We start from the raw sequence: 22,430 nt of genomic DNA, 5'->3' as shown, positions 1-22,430 counted from the left end.
ACCTATAGTGAGCTACTCTTTGTTCCATTTATCTGTGAAGATGGCCTTTATAATAGCAGTTACTTCAGCCAGAAGAATTAGTGAACTACATGCATTGGTGATAGATCGCCCTTTTAGTACTTTTTGTAAGGACAAGATGGTTGTGACGGGTTCCCCGTGGTGCAATCTGGAACTGGGATACTGCTGAGACCTCTGGCTTACCAACCTGGGCTCCCTCTCATACTGATATGTTGTGACAAGCTGCAAACCTCTCCCAAGTACTGCACTCACACAGACACCCACAGGCAGGGACACACCCAGCTGAGTTATTTGAATGCTATCATGAAGCAGCAACAGAGAGGCTCCAGCCAGTTTCCCACAGCTCCCCAGCTTAGGGCTCCAGAGCCGTACTACTGTCCTACTTTGATCAGAAGTCTGAGAAGTGTAAGTTTGTAACTCAATCCACCCCCCCCCCGATGTGGAGAAGACATGCACCAGCTTTTGTTCCTGAGCTGATATATATCCAAGCAACAAGATATACTGTTTTAAGTAAAATATAGAACAGGTTTATTTACTACAGAAAGATAGATTTTAAGTGGTTATAAGTCATAGGCATAAAAGAACAGAGATGATCACCAAAGAAAATAAAAATGTTCATCCAATCTATATTCTATAAACTAAACAGGATTTGAATCAGGCACTATTCTCACCCCACTGGATGTTATAGTCCTTAATGCACAGACTTCCCTCCTGAAGTCTGGACAAGACTCCTCAGATGATCTTAATCTTCTTGGCATCCCAGTTGTTTCCAGTGTAGGTGGTTAGAGGAGAAAGGGCCCTGTCTGCTTTAACTGTCCTTTATTTTATACGCTTGGCCCATAATATGGAGATATACCTATCTCATAGAGCTTGAAGGGTCTCTGAAAGGTCATCAAGTCCAGCCCCCTGCCTTCACGAGCAGGACCAAGTACTGATTTTGCCCCAGATCCCTAAGTGGCCTCCTCAAGGATTGAACTCACAACCCTTGGTTTAGCAGGCCAATGCTCAAACCACTGAGCTATCCCTCCCCCATAAAAGAGGCGGCTGCTTCCCACACCGGGAGTCGAACCCCGGCCGCCTGGGTGAAAACCAGGAATCCTAACCGCTAGACACTAGCCCAGGCATGTCCTGGTGGGCTTTGCTGAGTCACACTGAAAAGTGAAAAAGTCACAGTGAAAGATCAGTTCCCTTTGTGTGGTGCTTGCATAGTTGAGTCACACAGTTGATTAATGTGTGGTCAGCACCCCACCTGGGCAGGGATCTTTTGCATGCCACTAGCAAACTTCAGCATATTTCAATAACAACCATACAGCACAATCTCATAACTTTTTATACACACTAATGATATGCATATTGAGACAGAACAAGCAGTTTCATCAGATCATGACCTTTCATATGATACCTTACACGGCATGCTTTGTATGAAATATCACAACCACATATGAATAATGAATATGGGGGTTACACGGTGTTATTATGAGGTACAGTGTGCCACAGTGGTTCTTAGGCCACACCCTAAATTTTTTTCTTAAAATAGTTTCTGAGATTCAGGTAAATCAAACTATTAATATACTGGTGTTCTTTCCAAAGCCTCATTCATCTAAAAGGGAGGCCAGGTTACATTTGTTGGATGTCAAGACAGTACTATCGTACTACTTAGATAGAACAAAGAGTTTTAAGTCTTCTAAGTTATTTGTTTCATATGCTGGTAACTCAAAGGGAAAGACATTTCATCTCAGTTCCTGTCTAGGTGGGTTAGACAGTGCATTGAAGAGTCTTATAGATTGAGGAGCTTCTCTTCCCATTCCTACTCTGCTTAGAGTTCATTCTACTAGGGTAGTAGCTATATCTACAGCTTTTATAAACACATTCCCTTGAGATATGCAAAGCTGCTAGGTCGATTACTATTCACACATTCGCGAAGCCTTGCACTTTGGATATGGCATCCAAGTTGGATGCCTAGTTTGGTAGAGCGTTACTCCAATCCTTGTTTAATTAGAACTCTGCACCCCTCCATCCAATTTACTGTACTGCTTGCCAAACTACCCCAAGAGTGGGAATATGCAGAGAATACTCAAAGAAGAAATGAAGGTTACCTATTTGTAACCAGAGTTCTTTGAGATGGACTCTGCATATTCATAGCCCCTCCACCTTCTCCACTCCTCCAGAGTCCAAATTAAAATATCAGTGGTTTTCCGCTTTAGTGGTGGAAGAAACTGAGGTGGTAACAGTGCCCACCCTCTTTATACTCATATGCTCAAAACACGCTTGAGCGCTAGACAGGGAGCGTGAGGGAGCATGGTCACCTAGCGGTCATTGCTACTAATTTCTACCATCCTGCTGCACGGGTTGGTGCAGGTCCCCAGAGAGTGAATATGCAGAGTTCACTTGAAGAACTCTGTTACCTTCATTTATTCCCCTGACCAAAACAAGCTGCAGGAGCCCAAAGGCCTTTCCCCTTGTGTCTCATTCCGCCTGTTCTAGGACCAGCCCCAGGAACCAAATTTCCTTCCTGAAGCTCCCCTCCGACTAAGCCATCTCAGTTCTTTATAGGAATCACCCACCCCTTCCTAGCTGGATCTGATAATCAAATAGGGGTAGATCACCATGTTCCACCAATATTAAAGGGCTTGTACTAACCTTCCTTACAGTCCGTCATCTGCACCACTTCACTGTGCTCTGTGCTTGGGCCTGTAGTGCAGATTTCAAAGCCTACTGGCAGGTTCCCTTGATTTTGACAAAATCCTGTTCCTGAAGATTGGGAGTGTTCATTGAGGTCTTTAGGTAACTGCAGCTGTGCTCTTTTTTAAAATTGGTAAATGGAAGTTTTGTATGTAGTGTTGATATCTTTTAATGTTTGGTTTTTAATGGTCAGTGTTTGGAGTTTATTCTAGAGTAAGTGACTACAGTATGTTCATGTTAGATTCAAAAAGAACTAATGTAAAGGGTGAAAAGGACCCTGTGTGTAGGGACTGTGACATATAATATCTGGCTCTTAAAGAGGGAACACAAATGTTCCTTGAAAACAATGTGCTTTACCAAAAGTTCCCTTTCTTTGAGAACTCAACTTATAACAATTTGTCTTTAGATGTTTTGTGTTTTGAAAATAATGATCTTTGTAGTTATTATGATTATGATGTATATTATTTCTAAAATAAAAATACAATCCAGAAGTTATGCCCCTTTCATCGTTGACAAATGGGATTGTGTTTAAGGTTGATGATGCCATCAAGATTGCAGAGGCTCTTCTTTCTGACTTATCTGGATTTCAAACATTCCGTCAAAATGCAGATGATCTTTTAGAACAGTTTAAGGTTTACGAACAAGAACAATTTGATGGTTGGTCCAGGGACATTCAGTCAGGTTTGTCGAATCCCCGGTCAGGACTTTGGTAAGTATAAAATGTTGTATGCAGTAAGAACTATTACCAAAGTCTGTATTACAGTGTAATCTAAAAAGAGCTGATGAAGACCTATACAGTGAAGCTCTGGTGTAGAAGAGAGAATAAATAAGAGAAATAAAATAAGGCAGTTCACAGCCACTTCATTGTTGTGGATTGTATCAGACTTGATTGGTAAAGCAAAATGAAATACGTTTGGGAATATTTTATTATTATTTTTTTTATTTGTTATTTGTATTACAGTAGTTCTTAGAGACTGAATGAGATTGGAGTCCCATTGTGCTAGCTGCTAGACAAATATAGGATAACAGGTCATCAGTGTCCCTTAGAGCTCACAATCTAGATAGACAAGGCAGACAGAAGATGGATTGAGGAAAGCAGTTAAAATACTCATTCATGAGATTATCTTTAAAATCATGAGATTTAAAAAAATGTGGGGGTGGGCAGTTCTTTTTATTTACCTTCTGTTTTTTGAACCCTTAAGACACACTTGGATTACTCTTTCAAGCTTTCCTCTGTAAACATGAGGGCTACCAACTTAATCTGAAAAAAATGAAAGATGAGATTCTCACATTTCACATGAGAGTTGGCAACAGTGAAGAGTTACAACAAACAAGCCAAATGAACAGTGTGATGCCTGGCAAACATCTTGTTTCTTAGCTTCACAAGATTTTGCTTTTTGTTAGGCTTTTTTTTAAATGGGTTTGTTGTGAGAGGATTAGCTAAATCGAAAACGAGAGAGCAGGCATTGAAGAGAGGGTGGCAAGGGTAATGAGGCAGAGGAAAGAGGGTGGGAAAAGGAGGAAGGGGAGCAGGGAGGGCAAAAGGAATAAAGCTGAAGAGAAATGACCTGAGGCGCGCTGGGAGAGGGTCGATACATACAGCCAGTTAGCACAGGAGTGAGATTATCAAATCCAAAAACTGAAGATAGTCTGATGACATGTGTCTGACAGTATGCTGCAAATGCTTCTTCTAGCTTGAGTCTATGCCCCTTGGCTGGTTCTCATAGAATAATAGACTTTCCATGAGCAAAAATGACTGAGGAACCCTTGTGTCCCTAGAGGTGGGAAGTCCTCTCTGCACAGTTCTAGGTGTAGGGGATTTTTTGGGGAAAAATAGATCTCATCTTTTCTTCCCCCATCAGTGTTGCTGTGTCTGATGCAAATGTTTCTGTATCTGCTGCTGGTGCGAGTCTCTGACCCTCAGGCTGGCTCTGCCCTGGTGTTTCTCTCTTCCTCCATCTCACATGGTTGAGTGGAGGGGTAGTGTCACATTCAGACTGGAAGTCCCTTGCATGGTTCTAAATCCAAAGAGTGCTCAGAGTAGCCCTGGCCAGGAACTAAAGAAACAGAGTGTATTATAACATGCCTGACAATCTTCTGAGTAAAAACAAATGTTAAAATGGAGTTCTGTTATGTGTTGCCCTTGTTGCTAGTCTTCAGAAGTTTTGGATAGAGGTTACCGGATTAACACATAGAATCATAGAATGAACAACTTTAAAATAAAAAATAGTCAGAAAAAAAGTAAATGTTATCCAGTATTTTGGAATTTTGGAAAGGATCCTGGACAAATCATACTCGGTAATTTTTAATATTAATTTTGGTTTAGCATGCAAGCTAGTAGTCCTATTATGGAGCTGGATCATTGTGATGGAGAATTAAAAATACATTATTCAGATCGTTTGGTGACTCTCCTAAGAGAAGTGCGTCAGTTATCTGCACTTGGCTTTGTTATTCCTGCTAAAATACAGCAAGTTGCAAACACTGCACAAAAATTCTGCAAGCAAGCAGTTATCCTCAAGCAGGTATGAGATAATAAACCATAACCACTATCTGTACTGATTTCTATGCATTAATGGTAGAGTATTTCCAGACCATTATATTGTCATTATGATTATCAGGCTAATAAGCTTTCTGCTGTAAACCTTTATCTTTATTAAAGCTACAATGTGTTTCTTGAACAATTTAATAACATTGAATGATGATAATATTGGAAATAAATTTAATCCTAAAAACTGAACAAAAATAAAGAAATAGTCACACACAAATGTTTAGTGCAGTATTAAAAATTAACCTGTTTTTGAAATTGACTATGAGATGTTACAATAAAGAGAGCCATTAGCAATTTTCCACTTAAGGTAAATATAACCTCTTTAGGTACAAACTTATAATTGCTAGGGCCAGCCACTAAAGGGAGACATGATCACATGTTCTAAAATGGCGTATTATATATACTCGTTAAATATCTTATTAACAATCATATTGATAAAATGTAAGTCTTGAAAATATTGGAATTGGCAATACTCTCAGGAATATATTACAAGTATTAAAAACTATTGGCATATAAATGGAAATATGCTGCTTATATGTAATAGTAAATCCTGTCTGTTTTATAGGTGGCACATTTTTACAATTCAATTGATCAACAAATGATTCAGAGTCAGAAGCCAATGATGTTACAGTCTGCCTTAGCATTTGAACAGATAATTAAGGTAAAGGAATCCTTCTTTGTTGCTTTAAGCTTTGGCAATGTATTTCCTGTGCTGTTATCTTTTTGTGAATATTTATTAGCCTATTGATCTTATAACTGCAGAACATCTCTGCAGAACAGATTTTATAACTGACCGAGAACATCTCTTTCATCTGCATTTAGCTAGACAATTATGACCATTTCTTTCAGATACGGTTCTTTCCACAGTTACTTATGCCTCTTTTAACTCCATATTTGATTATTTTAATATGCTTTTCACCCTTAAAGACCAGTTGGAAGCTACAGATGGGGCAGAATGTGGCTGTGTGCTTCAGTAATGGTGGTGATATGAAAAATATTACAGTAGTTCTCAGAAATTTTCACTTGTTTCCTATTTATTTTCAGGTGTGTCAGGGTTCCTTCCCCACTCTAAACTCTAGGGTACAGATGGGGGGGGGACCCGCATGAAAGACCCCCTAAGCTTATTTTTACCAGCTTAGGTTAAAACTTTCCCAAGGCACAAATTCCACCTTGTCCTTGAACAGTATGCTGCCGCCACCAAGTGAGTTAGACAAAGATTCAGGAAAAGGACCACTTGGACTTCCTGTTTCCCCAAAATATCCCCCCAAGCCCTTCACCCCCTTTCCTGGGGAGGCTTGAGAATACTCTACCAACCAGATAGGTAACAAGGTGAGCACAGACCAGACCCTTGGATTTTAGGACACTAAAACCCAACCAGATTCTAAAAAAACCAGACTTTATTATAAAGAAAGAAAAGGTAAAAGAATCACCTCTGTAGAATCAGGATGGTAAGTACTTTACAGAATAACAAAAGATTCAAAAACACAGAGGATTTCCCCTCTAGGCAAAACTTTAAAGTTACAAAAGCAGGGATAAACCTCCCTCTTAGCACAGGGAAAATACACAAGCTAAAACAAAAGATAATCTAACACATTTCTTTGCTATTACTTACTATTTCTGCAATACAAGATGCTTAGTCCAGATATGCTTAAGGAGATGTATTTTTCCTGCCCTGGTTCCTTGCTGACAAAGACACAAACAAAAACCTTTCCCCACAGATTTGAAAATATCTTCTCCCCTTATTGGTCCTTTTGATCAGGTGCCAACCAGGTTATCTGAGCTTCTTAACCTTTTACAGGTAAAAGAGGAATTAACCCTTTACAGGGTAAAAGGGATTTTATGCTACCCTTAGCTGTATGTTTATGACAAGGTGCAATTCAAGATTGGTATTGAACTATAAAGCACTACAGTATATGATTTGGGTCCTAGTTTTCCAAGAGGCTCTCTATTTATCACTATGACTATTGAGGTCAACTGAGGACAGGCCTCAGATTTGAACATTTTGGGGCTGGAGGCAGATTACTCTTCTTGAAGGGCTCATGAGTGCTCTTCCTCTAAGCGCAAAATAGCTTGATTTTGTTTCCCTTTAGGGCATTTTGTCAGGTCCACATAGTTACTGAGGCCTTTGCTTGGTGTGTATGTGTGTGGTGGGGAGGCTTGCAGGTGATGCCTATAAGGACCAACTTGGGGTAAAATTGTAATTTGTTATGTCTTGACAAATCATGTATATTATTTTAATTTTTATCAACATATGTCCAGAGAATGGGTGGTATATATTTTACACATATAAAAATAAGTAAAATGTATCTTGTGCATGTCTTTCAACCTTTTGCTGTTTTTGAGAATAGAGAGATACGTGAGCCTGTACCTTCTGTGGAGTATTGCAGAATGCAACCCCTTTCTTCTTTAACAGTTTTTGTCTATTTAGTACATATGATACATATATGTGTTATTTATTCTTTAAATGAAATTAATTGAAAGGAATAGTTTAGCTCTTATGTCTCTAAAAACGTAGATCATCAAAAAATGTGGCTTTTGGAATTCTCTCCCTCTTTAGGTTTATTATTTCTGAGACTATTTTGGACTGTTTGAAAATAAACAGCTTATCATTTTAGATGAAAAATTAAAAATTCTCTATGTGCATTTGTTTTTTTCACTTATGGATACTATTTGTTACTGTGGGTTAATGGTCAAAGACTTAAATATTTTTGTTTTGTGAACAAGGTGTTGGTTTACAGTTGATTAAGAAGAAGCTCACCATTTTATAAAGGATGTACTAGAACCTTATTTTAAGGAGTTTGAAATATAGAGAGATTTTTAGAAAGTGACAAATTGGTGACATTCATGTATTTTTTTTTCCTTTTCTTCCTTCCCATTCCCTACTTTAAAGGGACATTATCACTTTAAAACTTTACCCTACTGTCTGAATTTATTTAACATAGCACTGGTATAGATAACTCTTGAGATTACTATAAGGGAAAGACTGAAGAATTTTTTCCTCTATTTTTGCTGTTTATTTACTTTATTCATTGACATGCATTTTGTACGTCATGAGTTTCACTGTTTCCTAGGTATAGTCTGGTATGATCCTCTGTTCTGCTTGGGCCCCTTTATGCTGTGAAAAGGGCCTAAGTGCTGCAAAGAGGCTCTAAGAGCCCCATATCTAATTAAGGAGCTGGAGTGCTGCCTCCAGAGAACCCCTCACAAGCCCTGGCAAAGCTGGGGACGGGAGGGACATGTCAGGGGTGGGGTCACAGCATGAAGTGTTGAGGAGATTGGAGGCCACTGTGGCTCATAAGGCAGTCTGGGGAGGCTGCTGTAACTTAGACAGTCTTCCAGGACTAGCTATAGGTTGCACTGGAGGTCTCTCCAGCCCCCAAAATGGCCCAGGATTGGAGGGCACAAAGGTGGCTTAAAGCCATTATGGCCCCCCTTCCCTGGGCTGCAGATCATGTGCTGCATCTCTTAAGTCAGGAATGTATTCAAAATCTTATGCAAACATGGCCCTTCTTCTATAATTTTTAAAATATAACCTTAGCAAGACATGTTCCAAAAAACAAGGAAAACTACAAAAATGCCTACATCATCCACGTAAACTGCAAGTCAGATTGTCTGAAAATATAATTTTTTACAATGTACTTTTGGACAGTTACTATTTTCATGGAGAACGTGTAAATTTGGAGAAGTAAGTAGTTGTGGCTCAGTTCATGGTTTACTCTGAGCAAAGATGCAAGGGAGCAGAGGGGATGTGTGGCATCTCTGTGGCATTCCAGGCTGTGCATATTGGCTAGGTCCTCCATCTCTGTCAGGCTGCTGGGGAGTGGGCAGAGCCTTGATTCCTCCCCCCTTAAGCCACTCACTAGTTTAGTTATACTGGTGTGTTACAGAGCATATGCTGCGACAATATACTCCTTCCTGGAGCTGTAGGGAGACAGTGAGAGAGATTGACTCAAAGTCACAATCTCCTTCTGAAGCTGTCCCTTACTATGGGCTAGATTGCAAACTGATGATTTAGCTCTATATTTGTCATTAAACCTTAAAATATTTTCTTTTTTCTTTTCCCCCCCAGCATTCGAAAGCTGGCTCTGGGGGAAAGACACAAATAACATGGGATAACCCTAAAGAATTAGAAGCATATATTCAAAAACTACAAGCTGCTGCTGAACGGCTTTCCACTGAAAATAGAAAACTAAGGAAGTGGCATACTAACTTCATTGAAAAGGTATGTTTTAATAATAAAACTGAAATAACATTTTCTGGACCGTGCTTTCTTCCATTTTCACTGATGACAAATTAATAGTACAATATTTAGCACATTTAAACTTCTTTTTTTTACAGGTTGTAGTTCTCATGAACATTGATCTACTGCGGCAGCAGCAGCGTTGGAAGGATGGACTACAGGAACTTAGAACTGGTTTCGCCAGCCTTGAGTCACAGGCATGGTTTCATTATTGTATTGTAGGCTATGAAGTAATTTTAAATGGAATTTTCAGTAACGAAGAATTAATAATAAAAATGCAAAGGTGAACTACAAAGCTTTTGTTCCAAAAATCTATGATCCCAAGGCAGCATAGGATATATGTGTAGACTTTAAATTTAGACGTGCATTTAATTTTTAAATCAGTGGTCTCCAACCTTTTTACACCCAAGATCACTTTTTGAATTTAAGGACAACCCAGGATCTACTCCGCCCCTTCCCTGAGGCCCAGCCCCTTCCCCAAAGCCCCGCCCCACTCACTCCATCCCCCCCTTTCTCTGTCACTCGCTCTCCCCCACCCTCATTCACTTTCACTGGGCTAGGGTAGGGGTTTGGGGTTTGGGATGGGGTGTGGGCTCTGGGTTGGGGCCGAGGGGTTTGTAGTGTGGGAGGGGGCTCTGGGCTGAGCCTGGGGCAGGGGGTTGGGGTGCAGGAGGGGGTGAGGGGTATAAGCTCCGGGAGGGAGTTTGGGTGCAGGAGTGGGCTCCGGAGTGGGGCAGTGTTGGGGTGCAGGAGGGGGTACAGGGTGCTGGCTCTGGGAGTGGGATCAGGGCTGGGGCTTGGGGTGCATGAGGGGGTATGGGTGCTGGCTCCGGGAGGGGGCACAGAGTTGATTTAGGATTCTGGCTCTGGGAGGGGGCTCAGGGCTGGGACTTAGGGTGCAGGAGGCAGTTTGGGATGCTGGCTCTGGGAGAGGGGTCAGGGCTGGGGATTGGGGTGCAAGAAGGCATATGGGGTGCTGGCTCCGGGAAGGGCTCAGGGCTGGGGTGCAGGATGGGATTCAGGGTGCAGGAGGGGGTTCGGGACGCTGGCTCTGGGAGAGGGTTCAGGGCTGGGGGTTGGGGTGTGGCCTCTCGCCGGGCAGCACTTACTCCAGCGGCTCCCAGTCAGTGGTGCAGCGTGGTTGCCACTAAGGCAGGCTCCCTGCCTACCTTGGCCCCACACCACTCCTGGAAAGCGCCAACGCGCCCCTGCGGCCCCTGGGAGTGGGCAGGCAGTACATGGATCCGTGCGCTGCCCCTCTCTGCAAGCAATGCCCCCGCAGCTCCCATTCGCCACTACTTCCCATTCTCCGCCACTGGGAGCTGTGGGGGCGGTGCTTACAGGTAGGAGCAGTGTGCGGAGGTGCGGAGGGAGACCCCTGCCTCTCCTCCCCTCCCCCCCGTGGGGCCGTGCTGACTGCTTCTGGGAGTGGCATGGGGCCGGGGCAGGCCAGGAGCCTGTCTTAGCGGCAGCCCCACTGCGCAGCCAGATATCGTGATCGACTGGGAGATCCTTCAGGATCGACCAGTCGATCACAATCGACCAGTTGGTGACCACTGTTTTAAATAATGATGAGGTTTTTTTTTTCCTTCCTTACCTGCCAAGTACTAATTACACAGTACTATATTTTAACAATATGAGTTGGTGACACTGCTATTACATAAGCCAAAGCAAGGAATGCTCTTTTGAGATACCATTTAAGTCAATGGGAGTTTTTCTATTGACATCAGCAATTATGGGATTATACCCTTAAATGGTTGTGCACAATGGGGTTCTGGCATCTAGATGTTACCATAATACTAGTAAATAATTAAAATAATCAGAAAGTTCTAGTGACCCCAGCTGCACTAGAGTTCCTCCAGGATATTTAATGGGGGTCCTAAAACCAAACATCATAACAGGATCATGGTGTGACAGGCATATCAGACTCCCCAACTGAGTATCACATGTCAAAATTAATCAGATTGATAGATTAGACAAGCCTTTGGCAGCCTTTTTAGTTGCCATTACCTCCAAAAGACAGGTTTTGAAATTAGTTCAATTATCTATACAAGAGCCAAACTGCTGTTGTCATGAGAAAATGTCTCACCGCTCCAGAAACCTTTCTGCCCAAGGTAAATTCTTCTTTCCACCATCCCTGGGAAATAGTTTTCCCATCATTTGTTCCAAACGTTGGCACTCTCTTGGAAAGGTTGTGGCATAAATGGGAATTGCTAGAGCTTTAAAGCATACAGAGTATACACACCAATTTCCCCTGTTCATCTTATTCCATCCAAAAGGGCAGGGTCTTAGGGCCTCTATGGAAGCAAGATGTTAAAATCCTGTACCAGTTGACATGCTGTGCATTTGGGAAACCATTCATGGAGAGAATTGGGGTTCCCTTTACAAGGTACTTAATTGCATTGTGAGAAGAAATAGTCTGAGCCTCATCCAAGGAAGATTTGCAAAGTGGGTTTCCATTCCTCTGCAGAACCATCCTTTAGTAGAAAGGTGCTGCAAATAATTCCTTAAATTACAAAGCTTTTGTATCATGTGGGGGAACTTCCATTTCTGCTTATTATTATGCTGTAATAATAATTACAATTCTGCTTTGTTCTCTCCTTCCACTTCTGTGAATTACTGTTCACTACTTCCCATTTATTATGTATGAGGAGAGTAGCTATGCAGCAGAATGAGAAATTTCTTATCTGATAATGTTCTTCCGGTTAACAACTCTCCTCATTCACCCCACCCTGGTAGTCTGGGATGACCAGAATGCAATTTGTAACATGTGAACATTTTTCTCTAAAGAGGGACTTAAACACAATTGCCTCCTTAAGGTTACCTTATACCATTTTAAATTGATTTCTTAATTGATGGAGTGTTTCTAGAGCTTTGGAAGAACTCTTCTGGGGGCCTTAGTTCAAGGGCTGGGCTCAGACCTGGAGACTCCAGCAACAACATTAGACTGTCTGAATTCCACAGGTGAGAGGAATAATCCATTTGTGATGAATGAGGAGAGAAACTGCTAACAGAAAAAGAATGATCAGTTAAGAAATTTATCATTCCTTTTGTCCTTTGAAAATTTGCTGCAGTAGTGTAATTGGTTTACAAAGTAACTTTTTACTGACTTTGAACTACATGTTATAGCTGTAGACTTCCTCACAGTGCAATACAACAGATTCCAGTAAAATTCTCTTTGATCACTCCTGCTAATGTGCTTTCATCCTGTAGAGACTGTCTTCAGTGACTAATGTCCTTGCTTTGAGAGACAAGATCTAAAATGTATTTATTAAGTAATACTAATTCTTCAAATCACACAGGATTTTCAAAAACAGGTACCTAAAGATAGGCTTCTAAATCATAGGAACATAGGTATTTTCATACCAGATCAGACCCCTGGCTCATCTAGTCCAGTATCCTGTCTCCAACTGTGGCCAGTACCAGATGCTTCAGAGGAAGGTGCAGGCACTCCACAGTAGACAGATGTGGGACAATCTGCTTCCATAAAGACCTCATCCTAACATGTAATAGAGTTTGTCTTAAGCCCTGAAACATGAGATATTTTTATCCCTAATAACTCTTTGGTTGCACTAAGTGTTATAACACTTTTTCTTATTATCCATATAAACATCTAGTCCCTCTTTGAATCTTACTAAGTTCCTGGGCTCAGTGACATCTTGTGGCACTAGTTCCACAGTCTCATCATGTGGAAAGATATGTAAAGATCATCACTGAGGAAAGATATGTAAATTAAATAAATGTTATTACATTTTAGGGTTTCCTTCCTCGTGATATGAAAGCATGGAGACAGCACTGGAATCATCAACTCTATAAAGCTCTGGAGCATCAATATCAAATGGGTTTGGAGGCACTCAATGAGAATCTACCGGAAATAAATATTGATTTAACTTATAAGTAAGATATTTTTTCCTACTGTTAAAGTATTGTAGCTGGAAATTGTCTAAAATATTAATTTTTATATGGTTTGTTTCACTTTCTAGACAAGGAAGATTACAATTCAAACCCCCTTTTGAAGAAGTACGAGCTAGATACTACAGAGAAATGAAGAGATTCATCTCCATTCCAAATCAGTTTAGAGGAGTGAGTGAAACAGAAGAGGAGTCCATCTTCACTATTATGACTGAAAGAAATGCACGTGGATTTCTGACTACTTTCAATAAAGCAGAGGATTTGTTCAGAAGACTGGCAGAAGTTTCAAACCAATTTAAGGTTTGTACGGTATTTTGATTGAGTCAGACTTTTTGTTTTAGGCCTAATTACAATTATTTTTAGGGATGAATCATTTTAGAAGAAGTGGAGCATTGATTTTTGTTAGTCTCTGTCGTAGGTGCTGGAACTGCACCCCCTGGCTTGAAGTAGTTTCCATTATATACAGGGTTCACAATGTCGTTCAATGGCTCTCAGCACTCCCAATATAAAAATTGTTCCAGCACCCTGGTCTCTGAACATTCTGGTCCTGATTTAGCAAAGCACTTAACATATGCTTAATTTTAAGCATATGAGTAAGTCCATCCCTAGTCAACAAAACCCTTAAGCGCATGCCTACCTTGAAGCATATTTGTAGTTCCCGTTGAAATCTTAATATTGTAAGAGACCGTCACCCCTTGTTCAAGGTTTGTTTTACAGTATCATTAAAAAGTGTGACCATGTTATACCAGTCTATGCCTTCTGATTTGAGCACTGACTAATGTAAAATACCTTTGTGTGAAGAAGAGAACCTCCAGTTATTATCGTTAAAATGATTGAGTTGAAAGGGTGATAGATTAAGAACATAAAAATAGATTACTCTTTTTATTAATATTAACGTCAAGTAATGCTTCATAATCTTAACATTTTACTTATTTTTTTCATAATCAAATACAATATTGAAAAGGAATGGATTATAATTGGGCAAGTAGATATGGAAACTCTGGTGGAAAAACATCTTTCTAGTGAACAAGATTGGGAAAAAAACTTTAAAGCATTAAAAGGGAAAGGGAAAGAAGTGGAACGCCTTCCAAGGTACAGTTTACCTAAACATTTTTGTGTGTGAACAATGGACGCTTTCACTGGCCAATCACTGTAGTGTAAATAGTGTAATAGAAATACACATTCTATATGAAAAAAATCAGGCAGAATTTCAGCACTGCTTTTTAACGTCTGTGTACCTTAATACTTTTTTTAACTCCTCGTTCTTCAGATTAGTGTTACAGAACTTTATGACTTTGAGTCCAATCCAACTCCCATTGAAATCAATTGAAAGACTCCCATTGACTTCATGGGAATTGAGTCAGGCCCTTATAGATTAAGGCCTGATCAAACACATACACTAGGCATAGTGCTTGCAGCTCTTAACAGTTGAATTGACTAAGTACTGTTCCAGTTAATAAGTACTTGGGACCTTTAGGGCCTGATGTTGCAAACACTTATGCTCATGAGTAATTCATGCCTAAATATTTGTAGGATTGGGCCCTGAGGCCTTGATCCCACATTGAGATATGCCAGTGTGGACCCTTGTACCTGTGAATTCCCATCCACATGGATGTCAGTGCACTGCCAGAGTGCAGAAGTCTGGGTTAGCAGATATTGTTGCAGGATCAAGATCTAAAGCTCCAAACCTGCCAGTACTTAAGTATGTACTTTACTTTATTCATGTGTAGTAGATCCTTTGACTGTAGTGACACTATTCATGTGTAAAGTTAAGTACATGCAGGGTCAGGGTCTTAGCTTATAATTGCTTCCAGTAAAACTGTATATACAGTGATTGTAGTATTTGAACATAATTACATATACACACATTAAGCCACATTTATTTGTGCACTTCTATATGAACAATTTTCTGAGTAAAATATTAAACTGAAAATATTAAAGATAATTTATAAAGTACTGAACTGACAGTTTTTAAAGTTTATTATATAATATGTATCATAATGAGCATATTGCCTCTACACTTTTCACTTTTTCTTTTATATTTTGGAATCTTTCATATTGAATCTTGAAGCACCATCAAGATAGATTGTTTAATTGTTAATTGCAATCCTGTGAAGACTGTGATTGATGATCTTATTCAGAAGCTTTATGATGTTCTTGTTCTATCTTTAAGAAAGTCCATACAAGGTAAATCATTTTGAGATACAGTGGTGGCTGGTTGGTGGGTTTTTTTTTTTTTTTTTTGCTTTTGCTTTTGTTGTGTTTGTTACATATAGTAATCTTTTTATTTAAAAAAAAATCTTTTATCCTTGGGAATACTGAAGTGCCAAAGTTATTTTGGAGCAAAAGTAGTATGTTTTTAGTTTTCCATTAAGGGCCCGATACAAAACCATTCAAGTCAATGTTTGTCTTTTCCATTGACTTCTTTGGGCTTTGGATAAGATGCTGTAAACTTAATTTGGCCAAAACTATGCTAGAAATAATCACATCTATATTAAATTTCTTGTGTATTCCTCTTCTAGAAAAGATTTCTTGAAAGTTTGAGAGTAGTTGAGGATAGGGAATGGACAGAACTCCTGCTCCATCCTTACAATGGTACAGGGGAATGGTATATGCCAGCAGCAAATTACTGCCCACCGTGGAGCAAGAGGGATGGGAGAGGGAACTGTGTCTCGAAGGGATGTCTTTGAGGCACAGTGTCTAATGATGTTGCTCTTAGAGACAGTGCTGCTTACACATCACCAAATGCGGAGTACTGTGCCTTAAGGCACAATCTAGCCCAGGGGTTCTCATAACAAATTTTTTGGTGGCCTCAGGGTGCGGTCACCAACCAAATTCAACACCAACTTGGTGGCCACTCTGACAATTTTATATTTATATACCTAATTTTATATTTATGTACCTAATTAACTTTAGGAAAAACAAATAAATATGCACATACATGTGTCCAAATCATTGTAATTTATTTATGTAGGATTTTTTGTTTTTATTTTGTTTTGTCTTTTTTGTTGTTTCTTTTGCTTTTTTGGTTGCTTTTTAAAAAAGACTTGCTAGCTAGTAAGTCTCCTTCTGTGAAAAGTGATATTAACAAATACAAATACCCCTTTTTACAGCAGGTTTACTCAGCCCTGGAAGGCCAGGGACAAATTAAGTCCTGGATGGGGAGGTAGACAACATGAGCCTGGGGAAATGGGGGCAGGGAGTTGCACCCAGGGGACGGAAGCCTGAAGCCCCATGCCTGGGGGATGGAGCTCAAAGCCCCAGGGCTAAAGCATGACCCCAGCACCTCTGGAAAGGTGGGGAATTCATTGGGCTGCCTGCTTCTCCAGTGTTTGTGTCTCCAGACGGGGCCTCGGTCGGAGGGGCCACTGCTTTGCCCCCCAGTCACCGCCAGAGGCTGTGGCTGAAAGAAAAGCCCCTGGTGGCTGCATGTGGCTGCAGTGGCCGCATTTGAGAAACACTGATCTAGCCCATAAGTGTTGGGATTTATAAACTCTGCAATACCGACATTATGAAGTCTGTATTTCGATTGCCAGAGTATCATCGAGCGGTTAGGTTGTCCACAGCGACAGGCTGCAGTCTTTGTAGTTTGCAGTGACACAGACTGGCATAGCCTATTAGCCCTGCTTGGACAGTTTATTTTTTTAAAACAATAATAGGCTTAGTTTCCAATTATTCCACCCTGACTCATATTGAGTAGCACCTCACTGTGGGCAAAATTGTATCCTTTAGACACGGCTATAAGTAAAGGGTGCTACATAAACTACACTACCCCAGCAGTACGCCTCTACTGGCAGCAAATTACATGACAGCTTAGCCATGTTGGCTGCTGTGTTTTGGAGGCAGAGCCAAGTCTCTGCCCATCTCCCACTCCTTCCTTCCCACCTGCTCTGGGAGAGCAAGGAGTATGTGACTGGACCCATAGTCTAGGTACCTGTGCAGAGGTAATTCTTATTCCCCCTTATTGCCCTGTTATCAATCTATCTATGGTGTTTATATGACTTTTATTGATTTAATATCTGAAAAAACAACAAGGAGTCCTTGTGGCACCTTAGAGACTAACACATTTATTTGGGCATAAGTATCCTCACAACAGCTCTGTGAGGTAGGGAAGTGCTATTGTCCCCATTTTATGGTTGGAAAACTGGAGTACAGAGTAAGTGGAATAGGGAATTAAGCCTGGGTCTCCACGGTCCCAGGTTAATCCTGTAACAACTGGACCATCTTTCATGTAGTCCAAGTGACTGTCTTGCACACATATTTATCTGATTTTAAGACTGATATAATGGATATTTTTATTTGTAATAAATTTGTTTTCCAATATTCTTTACATAGCTCATCTACATGATATTTCATCGTTTCTTACTGATGCCATGGAAGCATTAATAGTTAGGCCCCAGACTGTAGATGAAATTGGAGAAGATAACTTAAAGTATGGAAATTTACAAGAAAAAAAAGCAGAGGTAGGATTTTATTTGATATAGTCAGGAAAATATGTAGGCAAAAAGTTTAGTCATGTTTTAGTATGCCTGAGCAAAATACTTTTCAAAGTATTATTAGTAGAGTTTGTTACAACATTTTGTTGTTGTTGCTTTTAATGTTTTTCTTGCTTCTTCCTTGTGTTTTCTGCCATTTATTGTACTATTTGTTATACTGATTCATAACACCAAACCTTACTAACACAGCAAATTCAAAACCAGAGTGGTTTCCCAGGATCTTTAGACTATGATGATAACATTTGGCTTCTATTAAAATGGGGGAGGGGAAGATCTTAAAATCCTTTGATTAAATTTTAGCTTCATCTTTAAAAATCCCTGCTTCTTTAATATGATGCATATTTAGGCCAGGTACCAATGGAAAGCCTAGTGGCAGCTGAGTTTTCTTCTGCAGACCACACTTCTGCAGGGAACGAACTCACCAGGAAGGTACCAAGTTGATGAGAGTAAGAGAGAGAGCAAGTGAACTATATTGCAGGGTGTTGCTACTTAAAAAAGAACTTTAAAAAAAAAATGATGAGAGGATCACCTCCCATTTACATTTGCTACTGCATCTAAGAACGTTGGATAAATTTGATTCTGCTGAAGTGATTGTCAGTGAATTAATTACAAATATTTACACTGAATTGTCATTATTAGTCTTCAATACCAAACACTTGATTGCAATGAATGGGCACTTCACCCTTCTCTTACAGCTATTATTTCAGTCACTTTGTCTCCATACTCAGTAAGATAATACTGTATTGGTTTAACTTTATTGTAACAACTAGAAATATGTGCGTATGCGTGTGTATGTGTGTGTGTGTATTTGTGTGTGTGTGTATGTATATATTTTTTCAAATGAATGCTTAAATTCTGTAGAAATTGTTTTGTGGAGGTGGTGGATAGGGAATTAAGCCTCCATAATCCACAGAGCAATACTGTGCCGGAGTCTCAGTACCTGTTGTCTTCACTCCATTGTGAAAAGAATGCACACAAAACAGGGCATTTTGGGACATATTCTTTGTCTTCTTTTACTTCAATTTTTCTGACTTTTGTAGTGTTACTTACTCATAATTTTTGTAGTGATTTTTAACTGATTGGGCTTTTTTAGTGTATGAAAAAATAATCTCTGAAACAATCAGGTGACCTAATTTTTCTCCTTATTTTCAGACTCTAAATGCATTCTTCTTCTAATATATCAATAGATTTTCCATTTGTTCTCAACTTCTCTCCTCCTGCTTGCTGTTTTCATACATATATATATATTTTTAAAGCTTTGATCCACGTGAGTGGATGCCTGTGCCTGTGAGTAGTCCAATTGACTGATTTGGTGTAAGCCTTCACTTGTATTTCACACATTTCAGGATCAAGAGCCCCTATAATTGCTCTGTATTGTCTCCCATGTTTGCCTTTGTATAGTTTTACTTTGATAAATATTAAAATAATTAAATATAAATATGAAAATATATACATATTCTTGATTAATGACCATTGTGTCTTTATTTAAATGTCTGCATAAAAATGCCACATTTTATTGAAATTCTTTCATACATGTATAAAATATCTTTTCAACTTTAGATTTTTCTCCAGTTTCAAGAAGCTGAAGATAAAAACAAGCTTTTGCGGACCGTGGCTGGTGGGGGTTTAGACACAATCAGCAACCTGAGAGCTATGTGGGATAAATTTGAATTAATGATGGAAAGTCATCAGCTTATGATTAAGGAACAGGTGAGAATGAAGGTTTAGTAATTCACTCAAATGCACTGATCTCATTTTGAATTAGTTATAAGACATTTTTTTCTCCTGGATTAAAAAAAACCCTGAAGATATAGCAGTTTAGTATTGGCACCAACGTTAATGGCGTGAATGAGAGCCTTTGTAGAAAGAACATCTAAACTATTGGAAAGATTACTAGCATCAGCTGATACTGCTGTAGGCCCCGATCTTGAAATGATCTCTGAGCCCCTACAAAGTACCAATGAAGTCAGCTAGGGTACTGTGCAGGTACAGGAGCTCACTCTAGAATCATGACTATGTTTCACCTCATGTATTTCTTTTTATTAACTGAAATGAAAAGAATATAGTAGTTTAAAAATGAACATTTGTCAACTTTACAATGTTACTACAAATGTTATTAAAATTGTTGCATAATATTTTTAATTTTTCTGAAAATGCATGCTAAATATTATGTCCACAATCCTGCAATGGACAACATGCAGGTGAATTGCTGGGGCTCAATGAAGCCAATGCAGCCACAGTACTTTTCCTGTGTGCTGCTGATTCCATGATCATCACCCATATTTTGAACCTGTAGATAGTTTTAAAAATGATAGTTATTGTCTATTTATTACCACTAAGACCTGTAATAAAAGATGTGGGTATAAGGAAAAACTGTTTATCAGACCAAGGTAGCTGACAAACCAGTGAGGAGCAGATGTAAATATTATATGTAACTACAGTGGATATAAAATTATATAATATAAGATCAGGAAATGCATATCCATACCAGATTCTCTTAAATTTTGAAATATTTTAAGGGGAAGAGTAAAAAAATAGTACTCCATTTTGAAAACAAGTGGAAAGGTTGTTGGTTTTTTTTATCTTGATTAGATATAACTTTGTAGATATGAATTACTGAAGGAATACATTTTATTTTTTTAAACTCGTTTGTAGATTGAAGTGATGAAAGGAAATGTGATGTCACGTGTTAATGTGTATCTTCAAGAACTAGAAAAGTTTAAAGCTCGCTGGGATCAGCTAAAGCCCAGCGATGATATCATCGAAACAGGTCATCAGGATATGCTTGAGAAAAGTGCTCAGACCATAAAGGAAAAGAAAATTGAGTTTGATGAACTTGAAGCCACAAAGAAAAAACTGATGTATGTGTATTTCTTTGTATATAGCACATTATTTTATGGATGTTCTGCAGTAAATCATGCAGCAGCAGCTTTTTGGTGGGTCAGAAAATATGAACTAATAGTTAACTAAATATGAACACAACAGATAATTTAATAAATCCTATTTTAATTGTATTTCAATGTATAGTTTAATCTTCAGGGACTTACTTCATTGTTTTATATAACTTGACTCTTCTGAACTGACACTTGTGAAGTGGAAGTTCTGAAAATCTGTTAGGCTTTGAAACACCTGAATTTATGCACTAAATGGCAGGTGATTCTATATAGGATACTACTTATAGAGAAACACAAAGATAATTTATTTTTTCCTTTATGTTTTTGGGAGACAAATTAGTACTCTTTTCTTAATACAAAGGAATGGAAAAAAAGAAGAAAGCTGTGAATGCTAGGGAAGGCTATTGCATATGATAATTGTCTCTTATGCTACTTTTTTTTCTGCTTGGGGAATGCAACATAATGTGTTCTGCTGGACAGTGACGTCAATGGACTTACTCACATTGATAAAGTTAAGCATGTATGACAGCATGTCCAGGATCATAGCGTCAATATTCAATATTATAACAATGCAATGATCTTTTTATTCAGTGAGGACTGCCATCATTTTGAATTAGAAGAGCCTGATTTCTCTTTGGCAAAAGCTGTATGTAGAGATATTGAGAGCTGTGCAGAAGTATGGGCACTATATGAAGAATTTCATCAAGGTTTTCAGGAAAAAGCCAAAGAAGACTGGATTACTTTTAGGTCTGATTTTGTTTTTAAACTTTTATGCATGATTATTGGTTATTGCAGTACTGTGTTATTGTGCTCGTTTTAAAATTTAATTTTTGTATAGGAGTAAGACTTACTTGTTTGAGGAATTCTTGTTGAACTGGCATGACAAGCTTAGGAAGATGGAAGAACACACTGTAATGACTGTGAAGTTGCAAAAAGAAGTGGACAAATACAAAGTAAGATCCTCATTATACAAGGGGAATTCAAAGCAAAATGCTTTCTGGTATTACTGGGTAATATGCTTCACTCTTATATTTACATGGAGGTCTGTTTGTGTATTAAAGTGAGCCTTAAGGATATTTTGTGCTCAAAGTATCAAATCATTCATTTCAAAGTACGTTTGAGCTTCTTTCAGTGAACAGGACAATCATTACAGTTTTTTCTCAATTTGTTTGAGACACATTTAGTAATAAAACAACCTTAATGGCATAATACCAAATACTAAAATTAGTGTATTGAAAATACAAAGTAGATCTCAATTTAAAGAGATTTATTTTCAATACATAGTGGGGAAATATATTTTTGTTATGTTTTGACAGTACATGACAGTAGGACTGAACAGATATAGTTATTGTAAAAACTTGGTATATTCCAATTTGCATTATTCCCTTAGATGACACTTCCTGTCCTGAAATATGTTAGAGGAGAACATCTGTCTCCAGATCATTGGCTGGACCTCTTTCGTCTTCTTGGTCTCCCTAGAGGCACTAGTCTAGAGAATTTGTTGTTTGGAGATCTACTCAAAGTGTCAGATGTAATTGTAGAAAAAGCAGCAGCACTTAAGGTATGAATTATTTCACAAGTAATGCTATTAATTTTTTATACCATATGTTCTATATGTTTTTATTCCTTTTTGGAAACTG

The 22,430-nt window shown here is 39.0% G+C and overlaps 1 protein-coding gene across 1 annotated transcript in view; it reads left to right on the top strand.

Annotated features, from left to right (window-relative positions):
- DYNC2H1 (dynein cytoplasmic 2 heavy chain 1) overlaps positions 1-22,430 on the top strand; it is a 370,096-nt gene that overhangs the window by 22,179 nt on the left and 325,487 nt on the right. Inside the window, exons 11-25 of the mRNA XM_065405465.1 lie at positions 3,234-3,409; positions 5,027-5,222; positions 5,814-5,909; positions 9,318-9,470; positions 9,587-9,685; positions 13,246-13,385; positions 13,472-13,700; positions 14,365-14,492; positions 15,472-15,587; positions 17,736-17,863; positions 19,457-19,606; positions 20,552-20,757; positions 21,382-21,537; positions 21,629-21,743; positions 22,181-22,351. Coding sequence (XP_065261537.1) covers positions 3,234-3,409; positions 5,027-5,222; positions 5,814-5,909; positions 9,318-9,470; positions 9,587-9,685; positions 13,246-13,385; positions 13,472-13,700; positions 14,365-14,492; positions 15,472-15,587; positions 17,736-17,863; positions 19,457-19,606; positions 20,552-20,757; positions 21,382-21,537; positions 21,629-21,743; positions 22,181-22,351 — 2,259 coding nt within the window. The remainder of the gene's footprint in view (positions 1-3,233; positions 3,410-5,026; positions 5,223-5,813; positions 5,910-9,317; positions 9,471-9,586; positions 9,686-13,245; positions 13,386-13,471; positions 13,701-14,364; positions 14,493-15,471; positions 15,588-17,735; positions 17,864-19,456; positions 19,607-20,551; positions 20,758-21,381; positions 21,538-21,628; positions 21,744-22,180; positions 22,352-22,430) is intronic.

Source organism: Emys orbicularis, chromosome 1, assembly GCF_028017835.1.
Source record: "Emys orbicularis isolate rEmyOrb1 chromosome 1, rEmyOrb1.hap1, whole genome shotgun sequence".
Lineage (NCBI taxonomy): Eukaryota > Metazoa > Chordata > Testudines > Emydidae > Emys > Emys orbicularis.
This window is presented reverse-complemented; position numbering and strand designations above follow the sequence as displayed.